Source organism: Sinocyclocheilus grahami, unplaced genomic scaffold, assembly GCF_001515645.1.
Source record: "Sinocyclocheilus grahami isolate Dianchi unplaced genomic scaffold, SAMN03320097.WGS_v1.1 scaffold444.1, whole genome shotgun sequence".
Taxonomy (NCBI): domain Eukaryota; kingdom Metazoa; phylum Chordata; class Actinopteri; order Cypriniformes; family Cyprinidae; genus Sinocyclocheilus; species Sinocyclocheilus grahami.
In genome coordinates this window covers 706,955-734,755 of record NW_015505623.1, presented here as the reverse complement: position 1 = coordinate 734,755, position 27,801 = coordinate 706,955, and the positions used below count along the sequence as shown (strand labels likewise).

The 27,801-nt window shown below is 39.6% G+C and overlaps 1 protein-coding gene across 1 annotated transcript; it reads left to right on the top strand.

Moving 5' to 3' along the window:
- Positions 1-998: 998 nt before the first annotated feature.
- Positions 999-27,801, top strand: sned1 (sushi, nidogen and EGF-like domains 1). The gene is made up of 26 exons (XM_016234105.1): positions 999-1,610; positions 6,954-7,241; positions 7,489-7,629; positions 7,750-7,912; positions 8,034-8,159; positions 8,483-8,596; positions 9,023-9,136; positions 9,741-9,854; positions 10,629-10,736; positions 12,972-13,064; positions 13,699-13,830; positions 14,164-14,283; positions 15,155-15,271; positions 16,775-16,948; positions 17,616-17,729; positions 17,864-17,977; positions 19,206-19,319; positions 19,795-19,911; positions 20,819-21,106; positions 21,343-21,526; positions 23,728-23,840; positions 23,923-24,201; positions 24,294-24,426; positions 24,524-24,606; positions 27,028-27,126; positions 27,573-27,801. Exons 1-26 carry the CDS (start codon positions 1,401-1,403, stop codon positions 27,692-27,694), a joined length of 3,774 nt encoding a protein of 1,257 aa, XP_016089591.1. The 5' UTR covers positions 999-1,400; the 3' UTR covers positions 27,695-27,801.

Below are 27,801 nucleotides of genomic sequence, written 5' to 3'. Positions count from 1 at the left end.
GTCTAAAGAATTGTTGTCAGTTGGCTTTGGTGTATTTTGGATAATTGCTGTAGTTTATGATGTGTGCAAATAAGCTATAACTACCTATAAAATAATCTTTGTGATGTTCTCCCTCCAAGATTTGATATCCGCCACTAATGACCCCCTGGTTAAAAAGAATCTCATTTTATTTTAAAAATTAAAATACATTGTATGGGTCAAAATTATTGATTTTTCTTTTATGCCAAAAATCATTAGGATATTAAGTAAAGATCATGTTCCATGAAGATATTTTGTAAATGTCCTACTGTAAATATATTCAAACTTAATTTTTGATTAGTAATATGCATCGCTAAGGACTTCATTTGGACAACTTTAAAGGCGATTTTCTCAATATTTAGATTTTTTGCACCCTCAGATTCCAGATTTTCAAATAGTTGTATCTCGGCCAAATATTGTCCTATTGTAACAAACCATACATCAATGGAAAGCTTATTTGTTCAGCTCCCATTTGATGTATAAATCTCAATTTCAAAAAATGTATCCTTTTATGACTGGTTTTGTGGTCCTGGGTCACATATTTGAAATCTTGCCTTGTATGGTTAATTTAGGGGAAAATTGATTTTCAGAGAGTAAGAAATCTTTCAGTAAATCTCTAGTTCAAACCAAAGGGCTTTTGTATATTTTCCTCCTTTTGAACAGACATCTTGTGTATAGTATACAAAGAATGCACTATGTATGCATCATATGAAATCCCAACTCTTACACTGCCATGTGGTAGTGTGTACCACACTGAGACATGTTCCTGTGGGGAAGGGTATTTCTCAGCAAAAGTTGAGAGCAGAGGAGAGTGCCCTGTCAGAGTCTCTTTAAAGCAGCCCTTTGATTACCATAGCTCCACCCAGTGCTTATCCAGTTACCGGTCTCTCCTCAGCTATTGGATGAGTGTTCTAATGCAAGGTAGTGAATCCCTGGAGGGGTGGGGCTGGGTCTGAAAGAACTCCTTTGGCAGGCAGAATAGAGGTTTTATCGAGGATATTGCTAACCATCAGGGACCAAGTCACTGGATCGTAAAAAAAAAAAAAAAAATGAGCCGAATCACTCTGCTCCCTTGCCTTTTTTTCTCTCTCACTCTGTTCATTTCAGTGAGCGGCACGGAGAACAGCAGCTCTTGAGCACCCAGCAGCACACAGAATGCAAGGAATCTACCCCCTTGTTACAGACCAACAGCCGAAGTACCAGGGCTGAGAGAAGATCTGAGAGGAAACAAAGGGTGGAATTAGAAACCAAACAAGGAGAAGAAAGACAAGGAGGATCATTGGTTGAGCATTTGGCACTGGGGTTTAAAGTTGTCTTGTTGCCCTCTCTGAGTGTCCTGGATCATATAGTCCTCTCCTCTCCATCCCTGTGCAGACAAGGTCATGGGGTGGCTGAGGAGACTGGTGCTCTCCATGTGCATGCTTCTCATTTTGCTTCATGGCGTGGAGCCGGCTGTACCCCTGCAGGAGTTCTACCCATTTAGTCTGGATGAGGGTGACTCCCAGACCATCGAGCAAGATGATGGGGGTTCAGGACTGGTAGCAATCTCTGTGGCTTTCCCTTTCTTCGGAGAACGGCACACGGGACTCTATGTGAGTATAGATTGTATGTTTAAAAGTGTGTGAGTCTTGTGCAGGAGAATCAGGTATTTCATTCAGTAGCTTAATTGGTTTGTGTATGTGTCTTTGAGGGAAACAGAGCCAGGTCTTACAACTTGAGATTGGATAATGAACCTCACAGTTTTAACATGTCACATACGGCCACACAGTGACTGAACTACTGGATGTTTTTTAGATGACAGTCTATATTGCTGCTGCAACATATCCGCTTAAACTGTGGTTTGAGAGCGTGAGGGGGAGAGAAGAAATGAGAAGGATGGAAGAGATCCAGTGATAGAAAACGTGTGTGGCGAGTGGTCTGACAGGTCTCGGTGCTTTGATCAGCTGTGTCCTGCTTTTGGTTGGACGAGTGGGGCTTTGATCTGTGTCTTGTACACTTTTCAACCTCAGTGCAGAGGAAGCTCCATCCTCGTAAATCGACACAATCTGTTTTGATGCAGCATCCCAGTCATATTGCCTCCCAAAATATGCTGCTCCACCCAGGGCACCCATCTTTACTACCAAATTTCCATCCCCAACACCCTGCCCAGCTTGACTGAGGTACCATGGCAACAGAGGCTAGGTTTCCAGACTGGGCTACAAGCGAATGGATGAATGAGATCACAATCCCAATGCAGCAGACGACTGACAGAGCAGACATGCCACACAATCAGTCTCTCTCTCAGCCACTACATGGCATTCAAACAACTGTGCCCTAACAAATTTGAGGTGCAATATTGTGTTTCCTATTTTAAAGTTATGAAGTCTGGCAAATGCAGCTGGCTTAAATAGTACATGGTTGTCTACAGAACTTGTGATGCATCTGCTCGTTACCCTGAGTGGTATCTCATATCTCAGAGCACAATGTAAATATTAATGTGAATTGAAGACAAGATAAGACCTGCTGTGGATAGCAGTGAAGATCTAAAATTAGATTACCTCAATGTGATAGAGCAGAAGACGACTGGAGGTACAGTTGGGTGGTACAGAAAGGGTGCACCAAGTACAAACTGGGAGGTAACTGCAGGTCGATCAGAGTAAGATTTTGCAAGTCTCTGGTGCATTGAGGCATGCGACAGCATTAAAACGGCAGTCATAATTTCTGTATTGCACTCAAGCTGCTTGAACCAAAATCAGTTACACTTCAGCTTTATTGCACGCTATAGCCACATGTTGATCTCTTCCTCAAGGGAGCTGCTTTTGAACAGGTGAGATTTTGGAGAGTACACAAGGGAAGATCCTCACGGATAATTTATTCCAGGAGGGCATTCCAAGCCTTCCGGCCTTGAAAAAACAGAAAAGCTCTTGAACCAAACAATTTGAGGTGGTTCTTGAGAGTTGTCTCAGGGTATTACTGTAAGAGCTTCCCTAAAGCGAAAAGAAGGATCAGTACCGCCTGCTATTGCATATTTAACTTTCTGACCTACTCTTTCTGTCCACCCCCAGTCATCTTTCTCACTTTTTATCATTCACTCCCTCTTCACGATAATTTGAATACCATTTATAATATTATAACTAACTCAAAAATACTCAGCTCTGCCTCAGCTTTAAGCATGACTTTCAAGCATGGTATTTTTTATTGTGAAAGTAGGGATTTGTTCACTTCTTGACAACTATTTGCCCATTGTTTTTCCCTCAAAAAACGAATTCTTTCAGTTTTAACAAGAAACGTTTATTAGATTGAAAAAAATTGTATAAAAATATTGCTCTATGCTCTATTATGTATATTTGAGTCTCACTGCCAGGAATTATGAAAGCAGGTTCTTTGCCATTCAGGACTTCCAGGGATGGTCATAGTGCCACAGTGATATGTGCTCTCTGCTTGACATTTTATCATCCCAGAATTGTCCAAAATGTGTTTTTTCTTGTTCCACAATTCTGTTCTTTTGTTTGGGTCTGAGAGATTTCACATGTAGCTCCTCTCTCCCCTCATTTACCCTCACCCTTCCCTCATCCTCCTCTTCTTCAGTCTCAGATAACGAGTTCAGGGGTCTTCCCAATGGACCTCTCCAGCTGCTATATCAAAGAAAGGAGAGATCCATTTAACAGAACCCAGATGCATCGGTAAAGTGTCTCAGGGATGCCAAACAATGCAAGCCCTCAATTAACTAACCTTATGAATGACTGGGATGAAGAGCAGAAAGGATGAAATCCAAGGCTAGCACGACACAGACTTCCACAGCAAATGCAAAAAAAACTGAAAGTTTGAAATTATTTTGAATGAAACTGGTGTAAGTTCTGATGGGGAACAGAACACCATAACTGATTTTCGGGGACCTCAAGTTAAGAAACCGCCCAACAAGTTGTTTGTATGGGAAGTTATAAAAACGATGTTTATAATTGTTTTAGGCATAGAATTGTTCATTCAACAGTTGAGTTAAAGCAGAATAGGGAAAATGATGGGGACAGAAAGATTTGAGGTTTCACGGCACACTGAGAAAACATCTGCTAAAGCTCATCCTCAGCACTTCAACACTTCATGTTTGCGCAACTATAGAAAGGGAATCTTCAACCTTGAGGGATTTTTCTCTTTATCTCTTTCTCTGTCTATCCTCTTTGCTTCTCTCCTCCTCCTCCTTTTCACTTAAGTAGCCCAAATATTAGCTAAGTGTGTGAGGACATATGTGTGATTTTGTTAAGAGCTTGGTAGCTTAGCATGTAATGCTTTATATCACGATAAGTCATATGTTATGCTAAGCTTTGAGCTAATATTTGGACTTAATTAAATAGGGGCAGCCACTGAAATCAGTTTTCCTATACTGGACTTAAGTTATTTTTCCAAGAATAGTAAAAATCTTTGTGTATTATTATAAGATATGAATGAGTGCAGTGCTATACAGAGGGTCATGGTTTGGCATTCTGTGGAATGCCAGTCACGATAAAGATGCCCACCACAGCCGCACAAGGGCGTGGAGCAAGAGGAGCCAAGGTCAAACATACAAACACATCCATTTCAGCTTTTTCCTCAATTTACTAAGAGCAAGTAAAAGATTCAATGTTTTGCCAAGCTAAACTTTGGTCAGTTTTTATGAAGGGATTTGTTTTAGCATCCTTTTCCCCAGGTGAACATTTATTTTAGTATTAAAATTACTTAGCTTCAAAGAAAACCATCCTATGAAAACTTGTGATATATCTGGTGAAGAATAACAGAAAAATAACTTTGTCACAGAAGTGACACCTAAACACATTGCTTTACTTATATACTTATCAATTATTTTGTAATTAATGACGGCATGTTTACGCATGTTGTCCACTTCATCAAAGCTCCCCCCCCCCCAGTTTTACAGTTTACACCTGACTGAATTTTACATCCCAGATAGCTTACAGTACCTGTTTATACTAGGCTATGATTGTTTTATTCACTTTTAGTCAGTGGTTAGATCCAATTACTCCATCCTACTTTTAATAAGATATTAGGACTTGGAAGAAAAGCAGCAAGTTTAACCTCTTCCAGATGCTGCAAATAGATCAGAACAAATGCCAGGACATATTACAGCACCAGAGAATAATAACTAATGTAGTGCTTAGTGAGATTTCCGCTGCTAATTTAGCAGCAAGGTAAGCAATTTCCATTCATTACCTCGGCAAACAGTTGCTACTAGCTCTCCAATGCTTGCTCCGGTCAAAACACTGTACCTATTGGCTGTACAACTTTATTTTCCCAGTTTACTGCTTATATCATTAGCATGCAACAGTTTAGTACTGCAGCCCATTCTCAAGAGTTTTGGTCATCTGTAAAACATTTACTCTAAATCACACTTTGGTTCCTGTCAAGGGTTTGTATCTGTCAGTGAACTGTGCCTGCACTTTCCATCCCTCCATCTTTCCACCTCTCCCGCTTCTCTCTCTTTGTCTTTTCTTGCATTCTCCTGCTCTCACAGGGCTCCTTTCAATGACCCCAGAGTTGTGGCCCTGCAGGCTTTACTCCACTTCTCCATGTTAACCACATTCTTGCCACAGCACGCTGATGCAGAGAGGGGAAGACTGCGGTCGGCCAATTAACCAAGCACCCGAGTCAGGCCAAACAAAACTTCCTCTACTGTTTTTACAGCAAAGGCCTCAGAATTATGGTTTCCATACGCATGGGGAGGGGAGAAGAAAGGCCATGTGTCTGACATTGCCTTTGTTGCTGTTGCTGCTGCCAGAACTGGGTAGAGATGAGTGAAATGATGGGACAGGGAAGTTGGCACTGGGGAGCGAACACCTGGAGAGGGGTGTGACTGTGCAGGTGCAAACTGACTAGCATAAGTTAGCATTAGACACACTCTCTCATTGTTGCTCTGTGCTGTGACAATCTGATATGGGGCAGATAGGTGATTGATAGTATTTTTCTAATAAAACTCAGTTTGGATGAGTCACAGTTTAGAAAGGGTTTCTAATTTCCAGTCTGTCCACAGGAGAACTATTGAGGAAAGTTTGTTGCAAAACCTACACTTAAATAATGAAGCAGAAAGCTATGGAATAATTTCACACACCCCTGTTGGCCTGTTTAGTGAATTTGCATGCATATTCATATCAGTTGGATAACACTGTGCCCCTGTGAATACTCTAAGGTTTCTTCTACATCAGCCTGGCTGGACATTCATCACAAGAGTAGGCTCAGTCAACAGAGCAAAGCCAGTGGTCAGCAAATCAAGTGTTGGGATCTGTGGTTACTTTAGAGGCAGTTATAAAGGCATCGCCCTCTAAAACCACATCTAGTGGACAAGAGCCAGGGCAGGTGTGTCAGAATGCGTATGTGTGTCTGTAAAGTGCTCCGGTTTTCTCAGCTGTAAGACATGGATGTCTGGCAGAACAAGGCAGCTGTCTGTTCCCTGATGGGAAATAAATACATCTGCCACAGGAGCCTGCCTCACTCTTTCATCCTGCAATGCTGCTGCTCACTCTCATGTGTCAACATACTGCTGGACACCTCAGCCTGTTTCCACTTATTCCCAGTCAGCATGTTTCATACATCATAGCCATCCGATTACTGTTCCAGGCCATTCGCAATATCTACTACAAGAGTCACTACAAGAAACTGAATTGTGCTAAAGTTCTTATAAAATCATTTGATTTGTGTTGGTCTACGACTTCTTGACTCTGCATTACTCCTGAGTGAACCAACCCAGTCTCTGTCGTCAGGTATACTTGAGTGTGGAAAGAATTTCATGGAGATGAAATATGTTATTTGTGCAACTCAGAAAGTGAATGTCCAAACATGCAGCTCATGGTGTGGTTAAGCTTCAGCAGTGGAATCTGGGAATGAGTGCCAGGAAGGTGTGCTGAAGGGAAGCTTTGTGTCCTGACTCTGCTAACCCTGCACATGTACTTGCTCTTCTTTTCTGTATCTTCAAGGTCAACAACAATGGCCTGGTGTCTTTCCTGAGGGAGGTGTCCCAGTTCACCCCAGTGGCTTTCCCTATTGCTGGAGACCGCAGGGTGGTGGCTCCATTCTGGGCAGATGTAGACAACCGACGGGCAGGAAAAGTTTTCTATCGAGAAAGCAAAGATCCTGCCATCCTGAGAAGAGCAACTGCAGACATTAATCGTTACTTCCCTGAGTTCCCTATGTTTGTCACTACATGGGTGCTGATTGCTACCTGGCATCAAGTCACATTTTTTGGTGGCAGCTCAATAACTCCGGTACCAAGTTCATGTCCTTAAAACTAACAAAACCAATGGGATTTGTATTATGTTTCCTTTTAACACAGGGTTTCTCAGGTCTGGCCCTCAAGGTCCACTGTCTAGCAGAGTTTATCCTTGATCAAAATTAAACTCTGAATGTCAGTGGACCTCAAGGGCCAATGTTGAGAATTTCTGATCTAACAAGTAAATGAAAATTATGAATACTGGTTGTGGTAACTGACTTGTTCTCTGCTCTTCTCTAAAGGTCAATACATTTCAAGTAGTTCTCATCACAGATGGTGAGCTCTCTTTCACCATCTTCCAGTACCACAATATTTCTTGGACAACAGGGATGCATGCCACCAGTGGTGGTGACCTAGCAGGCTTGGGGGGCATAGCTGCACAGGTAAGGTCATTGCCTTTACTCACATTGGTTTTTAGTTTTGACTGAAATTACTTCAGTGACATTAAAATGTGAAAGAATCCACTCTGAGAGAACACTCCCCCACTTTCACTCTCTTCCTAGGCAGGTTTTAATGCTGGCGATGGGAGGCGCTATTTCAACATACCAGGCTCTCGGACAGATGATATTGTTGAAGTTGAGACCACCACAAATGTGGGCTATCCTGGTCGATGGGTCTTTCGTATTGATGATTCTCAGGTGCAAGTGGGCAGCTGCAATGACTCAGGTACACCACCAAAGGAAAGGAAAAAAAGAATCAGCGTATTCCAACAAATTAGAAAACATTATGGACAGTACAAATAGGAAAATATTAGTCTGCTCAGACTCTTTTCCATTGTCCTCCTCAGCGTCGGTCTGTGCTAACTTAAGGCCCTGTCAAAATGGTGGCCGTTGCATTGATGACTGCATCACTGGAAATCCCTCTTTCACTTGCTCGTGTTTGGCTGGCTTCACTGGACGCAGGTGCCAGATAGGTAAACCAATGATGAAATCCTTCCATCCCTCACAACCCGTACTCATCCTCTGTGTTCGTCCTCGCCAGGAAAGAGAAAGTCAGCTTGTAAAAGCAGAATTCCACCCTGCAAGCCAGGGGGACAACCTAAGGGAGAGAATTTCCCCTGGTCACATCTGTATGTAATATGCATACAGTAGAGTCCATCCAATGTTTTGCTGTGGTCAAATCATTACCTTTTCCTCCACCCCATGCACTTTAGGATTCCCTCATGTTTTCAGTCCTGTGTGCACATCTAATAAAAGTCACATGTAATATTTGTTGTTCTTTTGTGTGTTTTGATAGAAGTTGATGAGTGCTCATCATACCCCTGTCAGAATGGAGGCACATGTGTGGACAAGATCAACCACTTCATCTGCCTGTGTCCAGTGGGATTCATAGGGACAACATGTGAGACAGGTAAATACCAGATTCTTCAATTATTGGACTCCAATTTCAATTATGCATTATATGAAAGCGCAGGAAAAGAAAACAATTGCTCCAATATCAATAAGAAGCTTGCACTTCTACAAGGTCCAAAGAGGGTTTTTTCTCAAAAAGTTGTCCAATGAGCGAGTGAAAATGGATGTGAGTTTTGAACTCAGTAAGCTCTTCTTTTCGTGCTGTGGCCTCTCTCCTCACTGATTTTGTCCTCCCCTCCTCTCTTAGCACGCTGCTGGCTTCAACATCCTTCTCGTTCCCACAGTCCAGCCTGCAGAGATGTATCAAACCTCTAATACCTTTCACAGCCAGAAGTGCATAGTTTCAGAGTGAGGGGAACGGTGTGGAGGATATATTAATCAGCTGAATAAATATCCAGTGTGTGTGTGTGTTTATTGCCTGCAGACATAGACGAGTGCCAAGAGACCCCATGCCTCAATGGAGCACAGTGCATGCAGGGTGTCGGCAACTTCACCTGCGTATGTCAAGCAGGTTACATTGGGTTCCTGTGCGAGTCAGGTGAGTATGGATATTGGGAGTGTCACTGAAAGGCCATGACTTTCTCCAGGGAACATTTCCTTTTTTCCGCATTAGGCCCGCACTTATTCATTTGACAGATGGTGTTATCTAGACTGACTTCATGAAGACTGCTATAGTACAATACTTTTAAGGGCAGCTAGTAAATGGAAATATATTAGCAGTTACTTTGATTTATTTCCCTGTGTTTTCATTTTGGGTCAAGTTTTATGTTCCAAATATTCTGAGTTCTCTGAGCAGATCTTGATATGACTTTTTAGGGAAAAGCACTGACATTACAGCACTGTGCTTAACAAATTGGGCTTCCCACAATGGAGGTTACTGATGAAATGCAAGCCCAGTTGGGAAGTACTCTGGAAACTACCTGCTGGTCTTTGCATATATTGAACCCTTGTTTCAACATGAGACCAGATTACTGTTAATACTAGACACCCGGTCAATGAAACCATACACTTGCCTGAAATTTCATACATCTTCACATCTTAAGATATTGATAGAATCAAAACCAAGCTGCTCTAAGAATTGCCTTTCTCACACTGACAAATTACTCTCTACACTGACATTAATCTTGTGTTTTGGAATCCAGATATCAATGAATGTGCATCCATGCCATGTTTGAATGGAGGTGTGTGTGAAGACCTGGTGAATAACTACACCTGCACCTGTACAGCAAACTTCACTGGAAGCCACTGTGAGACAGGTGCGCTTTTACCCTTGAGTTCAACCCACCATATCACTTTATAAATGCCAGCCAACAACAAATTATCCAGTCTTTGTTTTTGTTTCCCTTTGCAATGGGAAAAATGTTTAATGAGAGAAGATGTTTATATTTGACTAGCTGTAACACTTTCCAACTGGGACTGACACAAAGAAATTGAAAAACAAATAGAGAAGAGGGAACACTCTGAGATAACTATGGCTTCAGACCACATGTCTGACTAATTGAACTGCAAATAATGTCAGCCTCATCTCATAGTTATTTGATGCCTGGTCAACTCTCGTCTGCTTCACTCCAGTATCAATAAGAAGCTTGCATTTCTCCAATGTCCAATGCTCTTAAAAAGTTGTCTAACTATGGTTTCAGATGACATGTCTGATTAATTTAACTGATTTCTTTGCAAATAATGTCAGCATAGTTATCAGATGCTTGGTCAACTCTTGTCTGCGGTTGAAGTGGCTTGACCAACCTCTTAAGAATTTTTATTTTTCAATGTGGTTTGGTTGCAGTTTCATGGGTTTGCCTTAATTTAATTTAATGTATTACATCATTGCTGCCCAAGTAATACCTACAGAATATACTATAAAGATTTATTTTACCCTAAAACAGAGTTAGTTGTCATGGAAAATTCCTCTACTACTGATGCTGCAAATCAGACAGCAATGTAAATGTTCTTCAAGTTCCTGCTAAGCTTTACCTCCCTTTCTTATTCTTAAAAGATCATCACACATACTGCACATAATATTTCACTTACAGTTCCCTGCGATGGAGAGAGTTGTGAAAAGCGTCAAATCTGCGAGTACATTGGCTCTGGAAACTACAACTGCACCTGCACCCCAGGTTACTACGGTGACGATTGTGAAGGTACAGTACTCTCTGACTTTAAAGGGATCATGAACTGGCTGTTTGATTTATTTTATACTGTTGTCTGAGGTTCACTTATGATGTTTGCGTGGTTTTTACATTCAAAAACATTAAAATCAATAAGTAATAGGCTATTTTCTACCCTGGTTTTGAGGCCGTTTTTATGGGCGTGCCGCATTCAAGACTTGGAAGCAAACGCCCACTGCTATGATTGGATAATAGTTTTGCATAGCAAACTTAGTAAACTAACTAACTGTGTCTGTTTCACAAGTTACATCCTTCATAGTTGGAGCCTTCTGTTACTTTGGTTAGACACGGACACATAATCAGGACATATCAAGCGATCTCTAACAAAGCAATAGTGACACACAATATTTTTTACTCACATAAGTGTGCTGTGCCATTCCTGTCGGATCCAATATAAACGGTACAGCAATGCTTTTTTAATCTCAGTCTCTCTGCAAATCAAGTGTCCACCTGTGTCTTGTTTACAAAGGAATCCGTGGTGAATGAACGCTCAATGTTTTACTCACGTGAGCTGAAACTTCATTAAAAATAAAGTTCAACCACGCATTCCTAATATTTGAATCCAAAGGAAGGTTATGCAGTGACTGTGTTCTTCCACAACAGTGGGTGAATCAGTGGGTGGGGTTTCAGAATTAGGCGTTGATATTTTTCTGTGGAGGCGGTGTTTAACCTATCTATTACGTCATAGGTAGACACCTTCCAGGATCTGGCGTTCGCTAGGCCTGGTGTCAATAAAAGCTTTTATTTCAGTAACAAGGACGTTTTCAGTTCTGAAACTTACAGGATATTCTTTTAGTACGATGGCCTCTTATAGATCAAAAGCTCAAGTAAAAGTTGATTTCTCAATTCATGACCCCTTTAATGCATAGTATCTACCCTCCTCAAGTAATTGGGCAGGAACATGGCACAGAGGAGAAAAGGCAGACACCACTATCCCACAGGAATTTGAAGCACTGCCTGAGGAAGACTATACAGTCGTGATGGATGAGCATAATTATCCAAACCTACACAACCTCACCCAGTTTACTGCTCAGACCTTCCAGCAAGTTGCTTGATGTTGTAAATAATTGTTTTATGGCACTTTTTTACTACTTTACCAACAAGAGGAAGGGCTCTTGTCTAGACTTTAAAGGCCTCTGTTTTATGAGACAGTCCAAATGGTTGGAATTCACTTCCCTGCAACAAAGCAGGTGAGATTTGTTTGGACGCTCTAACATCCAACCACAAATCTCCAAAGACTGATGATATGAGGTACAACATCCTCATATTCTGCTTTATCTTATTTATTCAATTCAGTCAGCTTGATATCCCTGCTCCCTGGGTCACTGTGTACACTAAACACTTTGTGCCCCTATAGATTTAAAAGCACATTGTGAGCTATAACAAATTCATCCTATTCTTCCACCTGGAGCTGAAATAACCATTGACTCTTATATAGACTCTCCTAAATCTCTAGAATACCTTCCTGCCTGGCTCACTTGGAATGTGTAGTGGAAAAAGTCATGCAGACCTCTCAAAAAGAGAAGGTAGAAGCTCACAGGCATAGCCTAGGAGTGTCTAATGGGGCACTGAGATCAAAGAGACCGACCTTATGAAACAACAAATGAAAATGGCTCCAGCGAATTAACAACCTATTAATTGCCCCTGAGTCACACAATTTGATCGAAAACATGTTACATATTATCAATTTATCAAAAATAAATAAACAAAAAAATAACACCCTCATGCAAGGCTCCTGAACTTCAAAAGGAATTAATTTAACAGTGATACAGCAAGTTGCTTTGATCCATTGTTGCAATTACTGAGGGAAGCGAAAAATAAAAATCTTACCAAACAGAAAGTGTTACAGAATTCTGACTTACAGTCATCCAGAACACTGAACTGTGTGGGAAAATTGTGGTAAAGACTGACCCAAGGAACAAGTTTATAAAGTACAACAGTACAACAAATCCCACCACAACATACTATGCTAAACTACGCGCGCGCACACACACACACACACACACACACACACAAACTCACACAATGTAACATTCCCACACATGCTTCCACTGAATTTACACTTTTTCCAGTTTGACTGATGTGAAGTAGGAGTAACATTTTACAGTGGTTTGAATGTTTTCTTATCCAGAAAAGTGAAAACTATGCTGACCTCCTTCCAAAAGTGTCTCTTTCTCCTCTCTTTACATCACACCTAAATCCCTACAGAGGAGTGTCCCTGTCAGAATGGAGGGGTTTGTGTTGATGTGAATGGCACCTGTGAATGTCCAACAGGCTTCACTGGACTCTACTGTCAGTTTGGTATGTATTAACTGCAAACAAATACAGATTTTTTTTCCCCAAAGACTTTATCAAACTAAAGGTACTGTATGGGATGTCCATTTTTATATGCAGTGTGTTTTTAGGACAATAATGCTAATTTATGATTTCTGATAAAACAGCTTCTCTTGTTTCTACTGTTTAAAGGTTACTTGAAATGCTGGTAGAAAATATACAGGTTCCAAATTCAGGAAGTGCTTTTTCATCATCAGGCCAAACACTTAGCATTACATGTCAGTTACATATCCGTTAAACACAAGTAATTGACAAGTGACTGTTGAGGAATTGTTCCGTCACCAAAGCTGTCCCACCACTAAAGAGTGGTTTCTCTGTCCTATGTACAGTTAGCTAACCGTGGAACAGTTTGTAATTATACAGTACTAAATTATGTATGAAAATTCACCAAATTGAGAACCATTTGGCCTCATGATGGAAAAATACTAAAAGTGTCTGTCAGTCAAAAGGTACATGCTTTATTGATTACCATAGAAAACTGTATCCATCTGAAGAGTGTGGCTCTGAACCTTTTATTCAATAAAAATATTTCAAAAGTAGTAGTACTGCACACATATTTGTATAACAATTAATATCTGTAATATTTTGTTTTACTCTTTAGAAGTAACACAAACCCCCTGTAGTAACAACAGACCGTGTCCGGATGGAGGTCCATGCTTAGAGTATGGTGGCACGTACCTCTGCACCTGCCAAACTGGTGTTGACTTTGATCACAAGGACTTCTACCCATATGGTAAGAGCCCTGGAGAAACTTGAAGCCATGTGCTAAGCATGGTTTCCATGACAAATGAACAAATACTGTGCCAGGTCCTCAGGATGGCAAAGGTCCTCAAAGCAGCTAAGGCATTATATTGAGTAAATGAGAAAAGAAAGATTTATTTGTATGCTGACAATGTGAAGATAATGTTTCAACTTGGCTATTGAAATGCACAGAGGATCTATGCTATGGTGTGCATTTAAATGAAATAATTACAACACACTCAAATAAAAGTTACTAGTGAACGTTAAAAGACGATCACCTGCTGTGAAGGAACATGGTGAAGGTGAAGGTGTGTGTGTTTTTCAGTACAGCCCCGATCAGCCTGTGATTCCTCACCGTGTCAGAATGGAGGGTATTGCTATGAGAGAGACGGAGGCTACATTTGTGAGTGCAAGCACGGCTACAGAGGAAAGCATTGCGAAAGAGGTATGTTACATCTGCTATCCGTGTTAACATTTTGTCCTTGCATGCTTACATATTAAAAGGTAGTCACATCCACAGAAGTTCAATCATTGTGCATCATGTTGTTTAAAGGCACAATATGTAAGATTTTTGTATTAAAATATCCAAAAACCACTAGAACAGTGTTATATATTTTGCTGACTTGTGTACTTACATTATCCCAAATGTTTCGAATGTTTAAATCCAGAGAAATAAGCAATTTTAACTAGTGACACGGGCTGTGTCTGTGGTGTCATTGTGTTGCCTGCCAATGACGTCATATACCCTCGATTTCCGGTTGTTTTGTAGAAAACATGGAAACACCAAAGACGCTTTAATATGTTATGCGTTTTATTAGTCCGGCGACGACCACACAGAGTAGCATTATAACAGAACTTTCAAATGTATCTAGTATGATAAAACAGTGCTGCTTTACCCCACATACTCACGACCGGAAGGAGCGGAAGCGGTAAAGTGTGGCATAATAAAAGCTCCGCTGCTTTCGAGCCATGTGTTGCGCTCGTTCAGCGACCTCGTTTCGCTTTGACGGCTTTCAGCCTCACTCTGTTTCATACTACGACGTTAATAAATCATTAACTCATCTATTAACATGATTTCTGCCCGAGTCCCGTCGGATTGCATCGGCTGTGGGGATGAAGACGACAACTCCCATGATTCCACACTCAGTCACGGCGTCATCAAACTACATCTTTGTTTCTTTGTTTGTTTTGAATACACGCCCTCTAGCGGTGAAAACTTACATATTGTGCCTTTAATGCACCACATATCCGTTTTGCAGAAGTAATTTCGCCTACTTGCTGGTACATACAGCATTCTTCCTTTTTTTTTTCCTCAGTCAGATTAAGTATCTGTGCCTCTAGTCCCTGTCGTAATGGAGGCTCTTGCAAAGAAGATGCTGACAGCTACCGATGTGACTGTCCCTACCATTTCACAGGGAAACACTGTGAAGTGGGTATGTGTTTAGTGTCAAGACAATTTTCTTGCAATATGTGGTTTTCTGGTGTGAATATAATTGTGTGGGAAATTTTGATGATGTTGTTTAAAGAGTCATATTAGTTTGATAAGCATAAAGGCCCTTTCATACCAAACATGTTACATGGGAAAATTTTGAATAGGAACAATGTATTTGTATTGAGTGATTCAAACCAGTTATATATTTGCCTGACAACAAAGCAGTGTTGTAGTTTTGGTCGATGAATTTTTCTTCGTCCAACTATGAAATGTTCCAGAGTTTTGGATCAAGTGTCTAGTACCACTGCAGAAGCAATATCAGCGCATTAAGTAGTGCTAATGTGATGTTGCCAGTTTGTACAGTTTGTTGTTTGATGTTCTCATTTATATATACATATATATATATATATATATATATATATATATATATATATATATATATATATATACATTATATACACTGAACAAAATTATAAAATTATAGCTTTAAGATACCTCTTCTTGAGTCCTGGTGTAATCATCTCCTCATCCATTATCATAGATGAGCCATTATATCACTGCTTATCTTTTCATTAATATGTCAGTTTATGCACATCAGGTGTGAGTGATTTAAGAGAAAGATGAGACATCAAGGTCAGTCATTGCCCAGATTAGTCATTGGTCCACAATGTAGTACTGGGGGTATTATGAATCCATCATGTATCTACAGTAGTCAGGAATAACTGAAGTCCTCAGTGCATTTGATACTCTCTCCCTGAACAGAGGTTATAACTCTGCTGTTACAGGCCTCCGTGTTACTGTTGATTCTACAAGGTTTTCCACAAGGTGCGGTTAAATTTGTGTCCTGCTGTTCCACGATAGGATGAAATACCATCACCTAAAACATTTCACAAAAAGGATGTTTTTACAGCTTCTCTCTATTTATGAATCTGCTCGTGGCTGTAAATGTGGCCATGTGTATTAGGTAAATTGAAACTGGTTGGTTCTTTATGTTTTCAGGAAAAGCAGTAATTTTTTTTTAAGAAAGAAACAAATATCTGTTGCTGCCACTGCTCATTTTGTTTTATAGTGTTTCTGACATTCTTTTTTGCAGTGTAGGGCTTTGTCACTGCGTTTGCTCTTTAAGTGTTCTAATTAAATTAAGTAACTAAATGAAATTCTTCAGCCTTAGTTGGATGAATTTGTTTCTCTCGGTTAGAATTGTTTGTGTGTTTCTGTGCATTTTATTTGTTTTTTAAATAACAAATAACTTATACATTGTAAAATACATTTATTTTAGTATCTAATATCAAAGTAACATTCATAAATATGATGTCATAATTTATCAGAAATAAGTCTTAAAATTGTTTAACAAACCTGACTCATTGCCAACAGTCTGTTTGTATATATTATTTGTCATAACTATTATAATTATTTCTAATAAAGCTGAGTTATTGTAAACTATATAAAACAACACTGGCATATTGAAAATTACTTTCATGCACACGGTTTGTGCACACTGCAGGTCTGGACTGTGGCCCCCCTGTGAAAGTCAAGCACGCAGAGGTGCAGTATTCCTCCACTACTCCAGGCTCCATGGCTTCGTATGTATGCCACCCAGGCTACACTCCCCTTCCAAGGGCCACCCAGAGCATCTGCAGCAGCCAGGGGTCCTGGAGCCAGCCTCCAGTCTGTGAAGGTTAGTGGAGATTCAAAACCCTTGTTGTTCAAAGTTTGCCCAAGACTGTCCCGCCCTGAAACCAACATTCCAAAATGGTTGGTTGGTTTGGAATGCTGGGAAGAAGAGCTGATGAGCCTACAAAATGTCAAACGAGTAGAAACACTCTAAAACAAATTGTAGTTTGAAACCAACATAACGTTTGTATAGCCTGTCAGGGTGCTAACAGAAAGTAGTCAGGCCTTGGTATACAGTTCAGAGTTTTTAAACACAAAACAATTCTGCGGTCTCTCTGTGGGACATAAAGCATGATGCTGCTCTGGCAACATGAGCTACTACATCATTTGTATCACATGAAATAAATAGGCCAAGTACACAGTGAGACAAGGACCTGGATTTCTGTTCATCTTGAGAACTGTTGTTAATGGACTTGCTTGAATATTGATTCATACACAAAACCATTGGGCTCTACAATAAGTGCTTCCTGATCAACAACATGCAGTATTATGCCTTGAACACAAAATGTGTCTATTTATGTAGTGTGTGTGTGTGTGCTTCAGGATTTGTTTATATGTGTGTGTGTGTGTGTGTGTGTGTGTGTGTTTTCAGGTTTTGTTAAATGCTTATCTGGTCCATGTACTAGGGGATTTGTACATGAATGACTCTCATCATCCTCTTTTTTTTCCAGAGATAAACGAGTGTTTGTCTCATCCATGTATGAATGGGGGAACTTGTCGTGATAGGGTAGCCTCCTACCTGTGTGAATGTGAAGATGGTTTTACCGGCCAGCGCTGTCAAACAGGTAGCACGCTGCATATCTCTTGCTTATTCTTCATTCTTTATCTTATGTCATATTGACATTTTGATATTAGAGATTTTGACACCTCATTGTGCAAAACCTGGCTTAAGTTCAGATTTCTGTGAATGTTTTGACAGACATTGATGAATGCCTTTCTGAGCCATGTAAGCACAGAGGTACGTGTGGTGATCAGCCTGGCTCTTACTTCTGTCACTGCCAGCAGGGCTATGCAGGACAGGACTGTGAGATAGGTAACATCATCAGGAATATGTTCACTACTATTAGGGTTGCAAAGGGGTGGAAATTATCCGGTGAACTTCCGAAAAGTTTCAAAAAATGTTGCAACCCTGACTACTTTGACTTGTGTTTTGATGTTTTACAGCCTAGAATCACAGTGGACTTAATTTGGCTTTTTTCCCCACTGATCAACAGAAAAACACTCTTTCAAAATGTGATCAACATGATCTTAAATAAATACAAAAAAGTCAGAATTGAAAAAAGAAAACAGAATGGTTCTCATAAGTTTGACAATCTTTTAATATATGACTAAATCACTGAGGCAGCCAGTAAAGTATATCCAAGCCACTGTGGCACAGATGATCTATGTCTTCAAAACGGAGTGGCAATGCAGAAGGAAGGCCACTGACAACTCTGATGAAGATACAAGATTTAGAACAAAACAAATGATCAAATCTGTGCAGATAACTGTTACCCAAATGCTTCTGAGTACCAGTCACAGTTTTATGGGTGAATGGCAAAGAGAAGCCATTATTAAAAATGTCATAGGACAGCTCTGCTACAGTCTTCTAGAAGGCATGTGGAGACTTCCACCAGCTAGAAGGTTCCATAGTCTGATTAGACCAAAACTGAGTTTTTTTGGCCAAGTTCACACTGTGTATAATCAGAAACACACCTTCCCTAATTTGTGTAAAACATGGAGGAGATCCTTCTCTGCAGAATGTCTAAAAGACTTGATGAAGGTAAAAGATAAAATGAATGCAGCAAAATACTCAGAAATAAAGAAGAAAAAACCTGATGGAGTCTGCAAGACACCTACTAGGTCGGCTTGGAAAAAAGCCGTCTCCATGTAACCTGAATGGGGAAAAACTGCAGTGGCACTTGAATACTTATGCAAAACATTTGTTTGTGCCTAATAACTGTAATAACCAATCTGCAAAAAAAAATAAAAATTCATTTTGGAATGAAAGAATATTTGTCTGTTAATCAGTGTCAAAAAAAATCCCAGTTAAACTATCTGTGACACTGTAAAACATCAAAATAGTTTTTCTTCATTTTCCAGCTTGTATCTGCAACTGTTTTTGTCATTCTGTATAATCTGCTTTCCCCTTTATTCTGACTTACAGTACATCTGATTTGATACACAAAACACTTCACACCTACTTTATCTCCTACAAACAGCCCACCTCTCAGAATGAAGGATTTTCCATCTTATGATACAGATGTGTGTGTGTTCTGCAGAACAGGATGGATGTGAGCCAAATCCTTGCTTGAATGGAGGTGTATGCCGAGGCTACAGGAGGAATCACCTGTGTGTGTGTAAAGAAGGTTATGTTGGAGACCGCTGCCAGACATGTATGTTAACCATTATTAAATATTACTCCTGAAAAAGTGCACAATGCATCACAAATAAACAAGAAGTATTACAATTGCAGTTGACGTTGTTGCTAAGACTGAATTTCTTGCTTTTATATTGTTTGTCTATTTTTTTAAGATTACCTGGTGTTGCTATACTTTAAAAAAAAATGTTTATAATAATAATAGACCTGGTGAAGCTATTTGGCCAGGCCCATCCTACGTGCAGAAGCATTTGAAACTATGGGGGAAAAAAGTTGCCTCTGACAAAAATAAGTCTGCCTTCTGCTATGTTAAACTGATCTGAATTCATCAAAATTCTCACAAACGTAAAATATTTTTCTTGATGTGAATACAATTAAAATCATCAGTTAAATCTGTGTACCCTTCCACTTTCTGGAAGTCTGAGGTCGTTATATTAGTTCTGTACCTGTCAGATATGTAAGGTCTCATCTGGTCCTCTGTTGCCGTCTAGTGGAGAACCCGTGTGTCCTGCAGCCGTGCGGAAACCGAGGTGTCTGTTGGAGTGATAGAAGGGGGAACTACAGCTGCGCCTGCAGGGTGGGCCACACAGGGAGAGACTGTGAGAGAGGTCAGCTCCTGATCTTCCATTATTCAAAATCAACCCATATGCATTCATTTTATTTAAGTGGAGACTATTTAGAAAGTAACTAGAATGGAATTCAGAGTTTGTGTGTTTTTACTGGCAAAGTGATTTGATAACTTGCTTCCAGGGAAGTTATTAATTATTCAGAGACATGGGAAGTTTGTTACTTGTTACAAACTTAAAATATATGCATTCTTTGGTCTGTATTTGGTATGTATGTATTGTGTTCATAACAAATGAAATTTCCTTTCATAGTTTAGAGAAGTGGTTTTCAATTAATTCCAAGCGTTAATTCCCCATTGTCCACAAGAATATTTGAAGAGCCCCCATGTAGGCTAATAGGTTTCCACATATTACATTAAGTAACTAAAATAATTATAATTAAAAAAATAATTAATTTTAATAAATGTCATAATTACAAAAGTTTTAATAGCCGAATGTTCTTCAGGGATCCCACTTATTTAACCAATGAATTTACATGATGTTTCCAGTTGTTCGTGATTCATTGTTTGAGTGATTTATTTATTTTACTCACAATTTCTACTCGATAAAATATTTTATAGCTGTGCATAGCTAGAAACATATTAATGCTTTCATAAAATCTTAAAACACCATGGGTATTTTATCTAGAAATCACTTTTAAAATTAAGCTACCTCATACTTCAAAGAAATAAAAATCCTGATGAGGGGGTGAATTAAAATAAGAAATGTGTTTATTTTAGTTGTTTTAACTAACATAAATGCTTGTTTTTATTTTTAATAATTTTAAGACATCTTGGGGCCACTTTGGAAGTTTGCTGAGGTCCCCTAGCGGGCCGCAGCCCACTAGTTAAGAATCACTGGTTTAGAGGGTAATTGAGTTATTTATAGCTAATACTTTCACTGTTCCCAGACCTGTTGCCTCCATCTGGCCTGCATGTGTTGCGGGTAGAAGAAAATGAAGTTGAGTTACGATGGGATCAGTCAGATGCCACTCAGAATTTAATCAGCGGCTTTGCAGTTGCCTTTGCTCCTATTGGTCGTGGGCCGAGGAAGACAGACTACCTGGAAAAGCAGCATTCTACCTATGTACTACAGGGCCTGAACCCCGGACAGCTTTACAACATCTCCACCTTCTCCGTCAAACGCAACACCAACAGCAATGACATAAGCCAGCCAGCTTTCGCTCTCATCCGCACTAGTGAGAGCTCCCAATTTTTCTTCTGTACCTACATGGTGATTATGTCATATCTGTTTCCTTAGCACAGTGTGACAGCAGGATTGCAATATGTTTATTAAATTTTTTTTTTTTTTTTTTTTACACGTTTATTTGTTTTGGTCCTTATTATTTTTCTACATTTTTACACAATAATAGTGCTAAACTAACATGTACATGTAGAGTATTCACTCACATACTCTTCTCCTGCTCTGTCTCAGGGCCACATAAGGTGGAACAGCTGGAGGTAGTGAATGTGTCGTCCTCTCAGGTTTGGCTGCGGTGGCTGGTGCATGTTGGCCGCCATGCTGCGGTCAGTCAGGTTCGGGTGTCCCTGGTGCCTGCAGATGGTAGTGGACCTCGCACAGCTGTGCTCAATAGCAGCGTCACAGAGTACACCTTTAGGTCAGTCATGACACCGAACAAGGTCAGCACATACACGCAGAAAAAGAAAACACAAGTCTGCATAGTCTTAAGAGAATGATCTTGTAATTTGCCCATCTAGTCTAGGCTTCAAGTGCAGTCAGAAATGTCATATTCACAAGTTCTGAGCACATATTTAAACATTGTTCCCGCTTTACCGTGCAGCCAAATAATGTCATAATAATGAATCTCTGGACCTAGAAGTAGGAGTTTCCGAAAGTGCACTTGAAGGCAGCATGTGTAAAGTGGATACCAACACATTCTAACACTTGAAAATGTGAATCTTTAAACATTTGCACAATGGGTAGCAATCTTCTGTCTTGTAAGAACGTTTGCCTGCAATACATGTATTAGCCACTAGATTAGACACAATAACGTCTACTGCGTGCCTGTATTTTTCGGGGCAGAATAATAGTAAAGAAATGCACAGCTCAAAATAATTTAAATATACTCTTTAAAAAGTGTTCACGACATGTGAGTACATGATGACAGAATTTTTGGTTGAACTTAACTAGACAAAATTGAATGAGCTTGGTAATTACTTACCACAGAACGGAATAAAACTATCATGGGTTCCACTCTTACGTTAACGTGGAAGAGTGGTGTTTTCTTTAAAAAAATGTATAAATAAAAATAATAATAAATAAATAAATAACAGTTAGTTTTATTCCTTTCTTGGTGCGAGTCGGTTCTGCAGTGATAACTTTTTAATTGTGCCAAAGCAGCACGGCAATTTTGGCGGCAGTTTGAAAAAACAAAAGTGGCAATGCAGAAGGAAGGCCACTGACAACTCTGATGAAGATACAAGATTTAGAACAAAAAAAATGATCAAATCTGTGCAGATAACTGTTACCCAAATGCTTCTGAGTACCAGTCACAGTTTTATGGGTGAATGGCAAAGAGAAGCCATTATTAAAAATGTCATAGGACAGCTCTGCTGCAGTCTTCTAGAAGGCATGTGGAGACTCCCACCAGCTAGAAGGTTCCATAGTCTGATTAGACCAAAACCACAAAGACCAAAGACCAAAAAAGTTTTTTTGGCCAAGTTCACACTGTGTATAATCAGAAACACACCTTCCCTAATTTGTGTAAAACATGGAGGAGATCCTTCTCTGCAGAATGTCTAAAAGACTTGATGAAGGTAAAAGATAAAATGAATGCAGCAAAATACTCAGAAATAAAGAAAAAACAAAACAAAACAATAAAAAACAATCACCTTTTCTATTTTGTAAATGCATGTGAGAGCTCCTCTGTGAACGATTGATCCATGTATCATTTTTAAAGTTTAAAGATTTAAAGTATAATATTATTATTAATAGGCCAATTATTAACATTTAGTAGGCCTATTTAACATAATGTTTCAATGTGAAATGTTGACAATGTTCTTTTCATAAGCTTAGCTTTAATGAAATAGTTTGCCCCAAAATGAAAATTCTCATTATCTAGCCTACCTGGCTGTGACAAATAAGATAAATATTTTTATTTTTATTCTTCTCTTTTTTTAGGTACATAACCCTAAATGATGTAAGAAAAAAATATAATGCAGGGGTTTTTTTTTACTAAAACCGATATAACATTTTTCTTTTAGCCAAAAAACACAACCAAAAATAAAGTTTCAGTAATTAAATATGTGTAATTTAACTCTTCAGGGTGCCATGTTCTCAGGTGATACAGACCTTAGTCAGATTAGACACCATATTGAATTTAGCGTGGATCAAAAACAAGGCTATAAGTAATAGACAGTCTTTGCAATGGCACTTCAATCCCTCACAGCCTCATTTTCATTCCTGTCAAAATTAAATATGGCGCTACTCTTGACTAAGGTCTATTAAACCAATCATGGTACATTTCTTTTGCAACAAGCCACCTCTTGAGATTTCAGGCAAAGTAATTTTACATAGGCTAACATCATTTTTGGTCATAGCGAAGTGTGTACACCCTGCTGACATGTTTACCTGTTGTACTTTATACACGTATGTGCACGTCACCATTTAAGCCAATGATTTCAGCCTTCCAAAATAAATTCTGAATTTGAATTTTTGATGTTTCTCATTTCTGAAAATTTGGTGCATCACTACATACAATTATACATGATCACTGAGTGAGATCTGAGATCACATAAAGGTTTAAAATATGCAAATGAAAAACACATATTTTACTGATTAGTTGTGTGTAACCCACAGCACATTGCTCCCAGGTCAGATGTACACAGTAGATGTAGTCACGCAGAGTGGTTTGCGCCCTGAAGACCTACCATCAACTAGCCAATCTGCTGGGCCACTGCACTTCTGGACCAGTGAGTATCTCTTCAGCTCTGTGTTACGAACACATGCACCTCTGTAGTAAGTAACAGCACATTATATTGTTCTCTCCATCAGGACCGCTTCCACCACAGAACCTTTCACTCTCCCACATCACCACCACCTCTGCTCGAGTCACATGGGACCATCATCCTCGGAGTCTTCCAGATGGTTTTGTGGCCAATATTACTCGAGGCCTGAGCACCCGTAGCCGCTACCTACCTGATGGAAGTTTAGGGACTTATACACTACGAGACCTCAATCCAGGACAACATTACCATCTTGCCCTCACTGCTGTACGCAAAATGGACCAGGACAACATTCAGAGCGTCCCTCAACACCTAGCCTTCACCACACGTGAGTCGCCGATATTTAAGATGACTGCTTGTCTGCAGATTGTCAAGATGTCTTTGTCATTGTGACACATCTTTGTATCCTGTATTGCACAGTACCAGTTCCAAAGGACCAAAGCAGCGGTGACAGACTTAAAGGAGGACAGGACTACCAGATAGGACAGACCTTGACACAAGTTCAAGATGGAGGCACAGATGACCACACAGAACTCCTTGAAGAGCCCCAAAGGTATAGTACCATATAAATGCAACAATGCAATTATAGATGCTATGCTGGGAAGCCATGCGAAGAATAATGAGTTCTGTGTGTTTGTTTTCTCTTTCAGATATACAGAGCTTATTGACAGAAGAGGGAGAATTACAGCTAAATTTACCAACCTTCCACATAAAACCATCAGACATCACACAAGTCAGTAATTATTTCATATATAATGGTAATCCATTATGAATTTTAAGTTATGTTGTTTTAAATCATTTTAGATGAACAAATCTGTAAAATAAATAAATGTGTTGTATTCAAGAAGTTTTTAAAGTGAGAAACTTGAGAAAAAAAATAATTTTACAAAATGTTTTCTAGGGTTGTCAAAGCTAACATTTTAACTGAGGATAATAAACAATCATTTTTAGAACATTTGCCACATTTGATATTATAAATATTATTATTATTCATTCTCCTAAAGACAGAAATCAATTAGATTAATTGTGATTATATTCATTAGTTTTAAAGGTGACATATCATGAAAATCTGACTTTTCCAGGTTTTAAGTGCTATAATCAGGTCCCCAGTGCATCTACCAACCAAGGAAACGTGAAAAAGATTAATTCAGTAACTTTGTTTTGGGAAGCCTTTTTCTGCAAGCGTCTGAGAAAACGAGCGCGTCTGATTTCGCTCCCTTGGTGACGTTGCAAAGGGATCTCATTATAACATTACAAGTCAAGTCAAGTCTGCTTTATTGTCAATTCTTCCACATGTACAGCACATACACACAGAGAATTGAAATTGCGTTACTCTCAGACCCTTGGTGCACATGATGGGGGCCGGGGCTCTGGCTCTTCTTAGTTTGCGGAGGAAGTAGAGACGCTGCTGTGCTTTCTTGGCCAGTGCTGTGGTGTTGTCAGCCCAGGAGAGATCCTCTGTGATGTGCACACCCAGGAACTTGGTGCTGCTCCCCCTCTCCACAGTCACACCATCTCCAGCTCTGAAGGCAGCGTTCCGCGTCTTCAGGAGTCCGTAGACCTCTCCTGTTAGCCACGGCTTCTGGTTGGCCCGGACAGTGATTTTCTTTGTGACTGTTACATCATCAATACACTTGGTAATGTAGGCAGTGACAGTCTCTGAGTACTCCTGGAGGTCTGTGGTGTTATTGTATGTTGCAGCCTGCTTAAACATATTCCAGTCAGTGGTGTTAAAACAGTCTTGAAGAGCCTCTGACGACCCTTCCGGCCACACTTGTATCTGTTTGTGAACTGGTTTGGTGACTTTAACGAGTGGTCTGTATGCAGGCATTAGCATGACAGTGATGTGGTCTGAGGCACCGAGGTGGGGGAGGGGGAGGGCCTTGTAAGCTCCTCTCTGGGTGGTGTAAACAATGTCTAGAATGTTGTTTCCCCGAGTTGGAAAGTTTATGTGTTGGTGTATTTTTGGGAACACACTCTTTAAGTCTGCGTGGTTGAAATCCCCAGCCAAGATGAGAAAAGCATCAGGGTGGGCTGTCTGCTGCTCACTGATGTGCTGGTAATCAACACCCCTTAATCTGTAAGTTTCCACATTGGTGCCGTCATTGTGTTTTCGCAAGCGACAATGGTGTACCAGCTCCAATGCCATGGCGAAAGTTTGAGTAAAGCATGCTAACTGTTCTGCCTTTGGCTGCACAGACGAGCACAGAACACTATTTAGAGTCCCAGCCTTAGAGGAGACAACAGAGCAGTGGATTTATTGATTTATTTAATGTATATTGCTGCTGCCACACAGATCTAAAATAAACATGCAATTTATTTTCCAGCTGTTTACTTTCACAGACATAACCGACTGTTTTTGTAGCTCATGTGTGTTTTTAACCTAAACTTGTGTTTGAATGAGAACTTAGTTTAGTACTCACATGCTGTGACAGCCGCTTTCTGTCCGTGTCCTCTCAGAAAAGATATATCAGAAGTTTAAACTCATGATTTCAGCGATAAACATGATAATCAGAACCATAACAGATGTTTTTAGCAGGTACGAGCTATAATGGTGCAGCTCTATTCTGGAAAAAGAGGGCGGGGAGTAGCAGCTCATTTGCATTTAAAGAGACAGGCCCGAAAAACAGCGTGTTTCTGCTTCCACTCAAAATAGGCATTTTCAAAATGATATAATCAATTATCTGTGTAGTATTTTGAGCTGAAACTTCATTGACACATTCTGGGGACACTAGAGACTTATATTACATATTGTAAAAAGGGGCATAATGTGTCTCCTTTAATGTTACTGAATGTGTGTATAGGATACACTGTTAACATTACAAAGTAATTATTTTTCAGAAAATATTTTAATAATTTGATGTGGTTTTAGTAGCCTACAATGTACTTCAAAATGAATGTCAATTAATGCATTTTGGGGAAAAAAGAAAACAAAAAAAGCAGCTTAAAGCAACATAATATGGTATTAACAGTATTATGCTTAACATTTTTTATAAAGCGTAAATGGGTCACTATATATGAGAATACTGTATAAAAATTTTACTTTTACTGTCTTATAATTTTATGAAGGGGTCCCTTGCATAAACAATTTTAAAACCCTTATATTTAGTTTTTATTTAACTTTTACATTTCTGCCATTGTCTCTTTTAAACAGAGCCTGACGCTCCAATCAAATTAGAAAGGATGGAAGAAACCACCAATAAGATTAGTCTAGCTCTGGAAATTCCTGAAGATGCGACAACGAGTAAATCTGGTAGGTGATCTTTCAATAAAACTCCATAAAGTTTATTATTAGACAAGTGAAAATTGTTGATTAACTTTAGACAGGGAGTACGTGGTTCTTAAAACAGGAGAATGTTTTAACAGTTGGTGGTATTCAAACTCTCTAATTGGTCCCAGCTGAGAGAGAGAGACTGTGGCAAAATACCACTGCATGTATTCTGAATAGTCTTCAGCATGACAGTCACCATAAACAAACCACATCTATCACCAATCTGTTATGGTTTCAGCCCCCCAAAAACATGTCACTTATGGCTGTTTAAAAAAATCATATTTATGTGCATGTGATTGTGTATTTAAAAGAGCAGCTAAATAAACCCAAACATGAAAAAGCTGCAAGCTCGCCAATGTTTAAACTCATCATGTAGCAAAGCATTGTGTTTATGTGTTTGTATCCAAAAACATTTCATTAAATTTCAGAGTCATCCCAAGACTGCAGAACTCAGCCCTGCCAGAATGGTGGAACATGTGCGCAGATCAACGAGTCGTTCAGCTGCAACTGTGCCGCTGGTTTCAAGGGCAGACGGTGTGAGCTATGTTAGTATAACCACTTCTGTTCATTCACAAGCATACAAACACACACTAATGAATCCCTAATAAATGCCAAACTGAAGAATTAAAATTGAGTTTATTTATTATTATTTTAGTT